General features: G+C 41.3%; 1 protein-coding gene across 1 annotated transcript; it reads left to right on the top strand.

Moving 5' to 3' along the window:
* Window positions 1–7,767: 7,767 nt before the first annotated feature.
* Window positions 7,768–8,736, top strand: LOC146079421 (olfactory receptor 6M1-like). The gene has a single exon (XM_083186211.1). The coding sequence runs from the start codon at window positions 7,768–7,770 to the stop codon at window positions 8,734–8,736; it is 969 nt and encodes a 322-aa protein (XP_083042337.1).
* Window positions 8,737–9,651: the final 915 nt, after the last annotated feature.

Below are 9,651 nucleotides of genomic sequence, written 5' to 3'. Positions count from 1 at the left end.
GATTTTGTCAGAAAGAGTGATCTAGAATAAGGCCTATAGTGACATAATTCGTGAGATTGAAAAAAGATGTCAGTCCATCAACAAAATACTTTGTAAAATGTATTTTGAAGAAAATGCTATATAAATAAAATTATTATTATTATTATTATTATTATTATTATAATTATCTATATTTAGTTCATATGGATTCAAAATTCTTATAATATAGGTCCACTTTGTCCAGTTCCTCAAATTTCAGATTATGGATTTTAGAGAAATGTTTGGTGATTCAGTGGGTTGTTTACTCTTTCCTGATATTGTAGATTTGCTCAACAATTCTAGTTTAAATTTTTATTTTCATTTGTCATATATACTTATGTGCACAAAGACATTCAAGATGTATATAGGTTCCTCTGTGTTACAGGATATGTGTCTTTTTTAAATTTGTATCATTTCTTTGATTAGAGATGTTTTTTGCTAACGTTACAGCAGAGATGTGTGTAGAGTTTTGAGTTTTGGTTTTTAAACAGATAAAACAGCTAAAACCGTGCAAGTTTTGCAATCCAGAACCCAAAATTCAGTTTTATATCAGATTTCATAACTGCGAGAAAATGAAAAGAGATTAATTTAAGGAGATCTCAACTGGGACTCGGGTTCGAATCAGAACCACAAAATTCAGATGGTTTTAGATTTCTAAGGCAGCAAACTGTATCTCTACATTGCAGTTTTGACAGTAACGGAAACCTGTTTTCTAAAATCTTTCATTAATTTGTTTCTATTCAGATGTTCTCTCCACTTTACTTTTAAAACACTTCTCTTTTCTATTCTTAACTCTCACTATTTGTTTTGTGTGTTTTTAATATATATTTCACAATTTTATTAAATTCTAATAAAAGTAACATTTTAATCAAATTAAGTGCACCACACCGAGGACAATCTCTCTACTTCCAAGTCTCTAGCTTTTTATATATTATTCTTGATTTTTCTTGCACTTCAGTAACTGTCAATTTTGTTATTTCTGTTGTACTGGGTGATAAAGGCTGTCTTTATATCTCTATTCTGTTCTTGTTGTTTGTACTGAATAAGTTCCTTTCCTTTAATTTCTTTCACCTTCTGTACATTTTATTTTAGGACATGTTCCTGGTAACCTTGTTCAATAACTTTTTGTGACAGGTCTTCACTTTGTTCTCAGAATACTATAAAATCTAACCAACTACTCTTCACGTTGTTGCAGTCAACCTCCTATAAAAGAAAAAGGAAAAAAAGTAGCGCTGATACACCAATGAACATTCACAATATTTAATATCAAGAATTAAAAACAAGTAAACAATAATGATAAGACTACAGGATCTGTTCCTATGAATGCCACCGCTAATAGTGATTTGCTCCAATAGTATCCAAAGGAAAACATGTAATGGGCACCAGTTTGTGGTATGCTGGTAGTGGATGGAATTTGATAGTTACCACAGTTGGATCACCAGGAGGAATTGTTCCATTCGGAGTGCATAAACAGCACTGTCTCTCTAAAATAGGTGAAGGTGCCAGAGTCCAGTGGAATGGAATAAATGGAGTGCGCGCTTGTGGTGCTGGGGGTGGCTGGTCCGGATCCAGGGAAATAACAGTGCTGGGTGCAATGTCCAGGGCTCCTGACGCGTTTCCCTGCAACTAGGTGCAGCTTTGTCAAAGACCCAGACCAAATATTTTATATAGTACATTTTGGGGGAAATTGACTTCACATGTGATGTTACTATGGGCAACAATCTGATCCTGTCTACTATCTTCTAGAGGGCGCTAAATAAATAAGAAGTAGATTCTGATTGGTTGCCCATAGCAACATCACATGTGAAGTCTAATTCCCATCTTAGTAAGTTTCCCCCCCGTTGTGGCATTACATATATACAATTTTTTTTTTACTGAAGTTAAATATCTTATCATATCCTATATCCTATATTTTTTCTCTATTCTTGGTTTTATTTGACTGATTCCTTCATATTCACCTGTCTTCCACTTCTGCCTCTTTGTCTAAATGTTGATCAGTTCTTTCTTTCTTGTAACTTGGTGTTTTGTGTGGTGTGGAGTGTTAATTGTTTTGTCCCCCAAACAAAACCTAAAAAATCATCCACCTCCAAAAACCTTTTCAGTTGTTGTTTTTCTTGACTTTGTTCATTTCTTTGTGGTGTATTTTGTTTAGATTCCCATAAGCATCATGACACTCTTTTGTTCATCTCTTTTTGCTGCTTGTGTTTCTAAATGAAACAAGTTTTTCAACTGTTTGTAGAGATTTCTTTATTGTTCTGTATGTTCCCTTAAATATTGTTTTATTATTGGCATTGGGGAGCACTGATGGTGTAAGGGTTAGCATTACTGCCTCATAGTGCTGATGTCATGGGTTCGATTCCCACCATGGCACTAACTGTGTTGAGTTTGTATATTCTACCCATGCTTGCATGGGTTTCATCCGGCTACTCCGGTTTCCTCCCACAATCCAAAAATATACTGATAGAAGGGAATATAGATTTTAAGCTCCACTTGAGCAGGGACTGATGTGAATATTCATATGTTTTCTGAAAAGCGCTGCAAAATATGTGTGCAATATTTAAATACATGTTTATAATAATAATTACAATAAATAAATTGTATTGTAAATACTTCTGATGGGCTTAATGCAGGCATGTCCAAACTATGGCCCTCCAGCTGTTCTGAAACTACAAGTCCCATCATGCCTTGCCACAGTTTTGCCATTAGGGAATGCTAAAACTATGGCAAGGCATGCTGGGATGTGTAGTTTCACAACAGCTGGAAGGCCACAGTTTGGACATGCCTGGCTTAATGTGTGTACACACGGTGAGATTCCCTTGCTATTCGACTTAAGATTCGAGTCCTATGCAATCTTTGCTATCTCTGTTCTTTTTACATACAAGCCATACAATCTGCACTATATAGTAATTGCTGCCCTGTCTATCTGGGTTTTGATTTGTGCTGTCACAGGAGCGTGCATCGATATTGCAAGGTAAAAAACCTGTGCGATCTCTATCCAATTTGCATACAATCTGCATACGATCTGCGTGCGATTTGACTATATAGTCAAAATCTAATGTCAAATCTCACCATTTGTAGACAGCATTAAGGTGTGTACACATGGTCAGATGTGCCTTAAGATGCGATCCATGATCCGATCAGATCGGATCGGATCGCAAGGCACATCCTATTTGCATACAATCTTGACTATATAGTGCAGATCTGCACTATATAGTCAAGGCAGCCAAGACTTTCTGGCTTGCGATACGTGAACACGCATCAGGATTGGATCGGGATCGCAAGGGTTAAAACCCTTGCGATCTGCATCCGATTCTGATCCGATGCCGATCCGATGTTGACTATATCGTCAACATCGGAAAGAAAATCGGACCGTGTATACACACTATTAGTGTTGGATTCCTGATCTGTGGTTACTTTATTTCTTTAAATGGTAGTTTGTTATATAGTGGTGGTCTTTTTTTTTTCTTGTATTGTATGAATTTTGTCATGTTGCTTCCTGACCTGTTTCTTGCCTCCTTTCCATCGATATTGGATTTCCTTTTTTTTTTGGTTTAATGTAGGAGACAATTAGTGCATACAATATAATTATTTCAGTGTATTGTGTAATATATATATACAAATGCTGGATATGTTTTTTAGATGCATATACTGGTTTTGGAAACAGAGGGAATGTTGGAATAGAGCATCCTCCTGAGTCTTAGATGAGGCCTTAACAGCAAGATTAAGGGGTAGAGTTGATTTTTGAGTTATCCACAGTGATAGGGGAATCAGCTTGATAACAACTATTAGCTGGATGAAATATTATTAATTCTGTTTTGTAAAGATTAAGTTTGAGGTGGCAAGATGATATTGAAGTTGGAGTGACAGAAAGACAGACCAACAGAGATGGTGAGAATAAGGCAATTTTAATATCAGATGATACTTCAATCTGAAAAAGATAATAGGAGTTAATAAAGTTGTTAAGAGATGTGGTATATTAAAATTGAAATAGAGATTTGATAAACTGGGTATGGATCAGAATAAAGCTCTTTATTGTAAACCTTGAGGAAGAAGAAAAGTTTTCTGCTTATGGAGCACTATAAGATAAGAAGACAAAGATCTGTAATTAGCCCCAGCGATTATACTGCTGTCAAAGTACATATACTCACTAAGATGATAATCACCACTTGACTTACTTTATAAAGATATTATTGTAATTATTATTATTATTATTATTATTGCAGTGCTGGACAAAATAGTCCTTAAGCTCTAATAACAGTTCTTGTTTTCCAGACCACCTAGTGGTGCACAGGTGCAGTCATTACTAATGCACATTTTCAAACATGTGCTGCATTCATTCTAACTGACAGATTCTACAGATCCACAGGTGATATGGAAAACATTACCTGTTGGTAGATCTCAAGGACCCGTTTGGCCACCAATGATATAGAGTCTCCTATTAGCAGATACTTTTATTATTCTCTCTCATTTTTTGTTAATAATGTGGAGAAAAATTCAGTTAAACAAGATAACTCTTTTTTACAACATTTTACTCTTGTTTTGATGGCAAGTATTATCACAAGTATCTATTTTCTCAATTTTCAATATGATAGGTTGAATCACAGGAGCATGTCTATGAAAAGTCTAACACAGTAAATTACTGCATTATCCAAATTAATTGAATTTCACAATGTGTTTTAATTCTGACGGGACAAAATCTAAATAAAAAAAAAAGAAAGAAAATGAATTTTACATTAGTGTAACTGACCTTCCTCTACAGCTTTCCCACCACTTCTAACTACGGGATGCAGTTAAAATCCCAGCGGTCGGGATCCCGGCGTTCAGAATCCCGACGCCAGAATCCCGACCACCGAAATCCCGACACATTCTCCCTCCGTGGGTGTCCACGACACCCCTGGAGGGAGAATAAATGAGTGTGCCGAGCGTAGCAAGGCACCGGACCCGCTGCGTGGCGAGCGCAGCGAGCCCGCAAGGGGGGGCGATCCACGTCCCCCCCTTGTCGGCATTTCGGCTGTCGGGATTCCGGCGTCGGGATTCCGAACGCCGGGATCCTGACCGCCGGGATTCAGTACTGAATCCCTAACTACTTCACAAGGAAGATAGTCTATGACACATTATTCATTATCTTTCATCTTTATTAGATCTCATCATTTGTAAGCCATCAACATCTATTTTTAACTTATTCATCTCTGTGGCTAATTTTGAAGGTTGTGAAGTACTCTCCTTATCTCCAATCAGTGGCGTAGCTACAGGGGTCGCAGTGGTCGCAGATGCGACCGGGCCCCTGAGCCAGGGGGCCCAACCCCCGCCACTGTCCTGGAAGAGGGAAGGGAACAGAACGCTCCCGTTCCCAGTGCTGCTTTGCGGGCGTCGCGCTGACGTCACGCGGCAAGGGGTCCCCTTCCTATTGGATGCCTGCGGCTGTGGACGGGACACGGTGGCCGTATATGAGCTGTGATTGGCTGCAGCGGCGAGAGGGGAGGAGTGTGCGGTGGCGCGAGAGGACCAGCGTTACCTGCAGAGAGGAGTCCCGGTGGCGCGTGACGTGCACGAAGGTCCCCGATCCGCAGCAGAGGCCGGCACTGAGGAGAAGAGTCGGCGGGGAAGGGAGAAGGCGGCGTGATCCAGCAGCAGCTCGGGCAGCGTACGTCACCCGCGCCCGGCTGCTACCCAGAGAGGAAGCCCAGCGCACACTGCCCCGCGTCATCGAGCAGTGACGGAGAGACGCAGAGACCAGCGGGGAAGACGCCGCAGCAGCACCCAGCCTCCACAGCCTTCCACCTTCCGGCGTGTGGAGCCGCGCTGACGAGTAGCGCCCCCCTCCCGCATCCAGGCAGAGGGAGAGAGAGAGGGACTACAAGGCCCAGCACCCGGTAGACAGATCCAGAGAACAGCCCCAACGGAGTCCAGACAGCAGGTGCTGCAACGAATCGTAAGTGCTGCACAGCAGCCCCAGCACCACCCTACCTGACATTGGGCACACAGGAGTCCTAGTGCCACCCCCTTGCCGACCATAATGACCCACAGCCGGGACACCCTCCAAGGCCTGCACAGGCCAGCGCCCCAGGGACTGTCTCCCCATACGGCGAGCCGCTGCAGCCAATCACAGCTCAGATACGGCCACCGTGTCCCGTCCCCAGCCGCAGGCAGCCAATAGGAAGGGGACCCCTTGCCACGTGACGTCAGCGCGACGCACGCGGGCTCCAACCTCCCCCTCCCTCTCCCACCGCTTCCGCGCCTCAACACGTGTAGGCTGCCAGGACTCAGGAGCAGGACCGCCCGGCGCCCTGTATCGGACGGATTACAGTGAGTCCAGTCTGTCAGCCAGCTTTTGAGATTATGGGGAAAATTGCTAAAACTGCTGGGATGTGTAGTTCCACTGTTACAGTGGAACTACAGGTCCCAGCATGCCCTGTCACAGTTTTAGAAATCCATTATCTAAAATCTGTGGCAGGGCATGCTGGGACGTGTAGATTTTGTTGTATGTAGGGGGGCCCCAAGCTGACCTTTCGCACCAGGGCCCATGAACCCTTAGCTACGCCCCTGTCTCCAATGACATACAGTACTGTATAAGATCTCCAATCACATACTGAAGCCAATAAGCTGATGCCTACAAATTCTTAGCGCATTGCAGATGTGTTAATCCATATGTTGTTCCAAACCAGAGTATGTTTTACTAAATATAACAGGATATACATGATAGAATACAACCAGCAGTCAATACAGTATTAATCTCACTTAACTTAAACACATTTCTCAAAAAACATATGATACATTTCAGACATGTTGAAGGATTTTCACAGCAAAATATGTGGGTGCCTGCAGGAGCATACAGGAGAAAGGATAGCAGCAATGGACATAAGATTAATGTTGGAAGATATTTTGAAATTCAAGAATACTGGAGCCTAGGTAGGTCAAACTTAGGGGATGGGGCTAAACATAAGCTTGGGACCGTGTGCTGACAGTAGTTGTACCTGACATGTGTTCTGTAGATTTATACAGTGATTAGCAGCTAAAATACATACTAATTATTAACCTTGATAAGGTTCAGGCCCTCTGGTCTCTATGACAGTTGTAAGTTAATTGGCAATGAATAATGAAACTTGCCAAATCTTATCTATGTTACCTTGACTGTGGCTTTACTTTCATTGATGATGATTATTATCATTTCCATGTTGCACATCAAGGTTTTGTATTAGAGAATTATTACCCATAACACTGACAAGTGGCTTCAGAGGCATATAAATCAGTTATACAGAAGATAAGTATTTGCATTTCTTCTAAATGCTGAACTCTTAAAACCAGTTATCACCAATATAGAAATGAGGTCCTATGAAATTAAAATTACATACATTAATCATTTCATATTCTCATCAGACAAAAGGAAACTAAGCCCTTTATTGTCATTTAAAATATACAAATTTAACTGTTTAGTGTTTTGTTTTGCGATGGCTGTAAATGCATATAAGTGGTTTGTGTCATTTTATTTTAATTCTAAAGGAACATTATAATATCAATAATGTTTTCTCCCAACTCAGGTGCATGGAGTAGTTTTAAAAAATACATAAGATTTATGACATCAAATTGTTTGATTTCCTATAATTCTTTACTGCTTTTTGGAAGCCAATACCTTTATGTATATAGACTGTGTGATCCCATTATTATACTGATAATCACAATATTTATTTATTTAACAGTTTCTTATATAGCGCACACATATTCTGCAGCGCTTTTCAGAGAATCCTAGAAATGTCGCCCCAAGCACCAAATATCTTTGCAGAAATGTCTCATATCAACCAAACTATATTTAGATTTGTTGGATTCACGCATGGTCTTTGGTCACATTCCAGTTTTCTATTCATTGTACTTTATATTCTATGTTTAACTGGAAACTTGTTTATTATAATAGCGACCTGGCTGGACAAACGTCTCCATATGCCCATGTATTTCTTCCTCAGCAGCCTGGCTTTCTTGGATATTTGTTTCATATCATCCACAGTCCCCAAACTGCTCAATGTACTGGTGAACAACCACAGGGCAATCTCTTTACCTGGCTGCATTGTTCAACTTTATTTTTATCTGTCACTTGGAACTACAGAATTTTATCATTTGGCTGTCATGTCAGTGGATCGGTATGTGGCAATTTGTCTTCCTCTGAGGTACCATTCAATCTTCACCAACAGGGTCTGTCTATGGTTGGTACTATTATCTTGGATTTTTGGATTTATTACTTTCATCTATCCCATAATGTTAATCCTTGATTTGTCTTTCTGTGGTCCATATGAAATCAATCATTTCTTCTGTGATAGTTCAGCTTTAATGAAGATCAGTTGCTCTGAAATAAGACAATTTGATCTGGTTTGTGCCATCTTTGCCTCAGCAGTAATTTTGGGCTCTTTCGTCCTCACCTTAGTTTCGTATTGTAACATTCTCATCGCCATACTAATGATTCCATCCACCAGTGGCAAAATCAAAGCATTCTCGACTTGCACGTCACACTTCATTGTGGTCTCGTTGACCTATGGCAGTGCCATCTTTATTTATGTTCGACCAGTTGAGAGTTCCACCCTTGACTTTACTAAAACTGTTTCCCTTCTTAACAGTGTCATGACTCCCGTACTTAATCCATTTATATACAGCCTGCGAAATAAGCAAGTCCAACAAGTCTTCCGAGATCTAGGTTTAAAGATTGTTTCCTACAAAAGCTTGTTTTCCTAAAGTGATAAAGGAGATTACTAGCTTAAAAAACTGTACTGTCGTCTTCTAATACTCAAACCAGTACTTGTGTATTATAGCGGCGCCCCCGATGTACATCGCGCAATGTTTTTATCGCATCGCATGCCATGCACCCGGTGCGATTTTTGCCCCCTATGGGATGAAACATTGTATAAGCACCCTAAAGGGTGCTTTTAAGCACCCAAATGGGTGCTTACAATGTGAAATGCACCCCCACACCACTCCCCCACTATAAACGTGAACCCGAAGCGTGGCGAGCGCAGCGAGCCCGCAAGGGGCGGCGGTACGCGTCCTCCGACCTTTTCATACCCCCACTATCCACGTCGGCGTGGAGATGAGAATAGAAAGTGTGGCGAGCGCAGCGAGCGAGGGGACGCGGATACCTGTGAAGCCCGCGAGGGGACGCCGATACCTGTGAAGGTATCGGCGTCCCCTCGTCACGCTTCGGGCTCGCCACACTTTCTATTCTCAACTCCACGCTGACGTGGATAGTGGGGGTATGAAAAGGTCGGAGGACGTGTACCGCCGCCCCTCGCAGGCTCGCTGCGCTCGCCACGCTTTGGGTTCACGTTTATAGTGGGAGGGTGGCGTGGGGGTGCATTTCACATTGTAAGCACCCATTAGGGTGCTTATACAATTTTTAATCGCATCGCATCGCATTGTATGGCATTGTATACCATACACAATGTCATACAATTTAAAAATTGTATGACATTGGACAATATCGCGCGATGTCGCGTTGCATCGCATACCATCGCATGCCTTATGGTATGCGATGCGATGGGCGCCGCTAAAATACACAAGTACCCTCAAACCATTTCAAGAGTTAGTTCCTCCTGAATAATTAAAATACAAATACTGTATCCCACTATCAGGTTAGTTGGGAATGTATTAAAA

The sequence above is a fragment of the Crinia signifera genome, chromosome 1 (genome assembly GCF_055691185.1).
Source record: "Crinia signifera chromosome 1, ASM5569118v1, whole genome shotgun sequence".
NCBI lineage: Eukaryota > Metazoa > Chordata > Amphibia > Anura > Myobatrachidae > Crinia > Crinia signifera.
This window is presented reverse-complemented; position numbering and strand designations above follow the sequence as displayed.

What these genes read in the sequence shown, in the direction of transcription:
- LOC146079421 (XM_083186211.1), top strand. Translation starts at nt 7,768, where the DNA reads ATGTCGCCCCAAGCACCAAATATCTTTGCAGAAATGTCTCATATCAAC.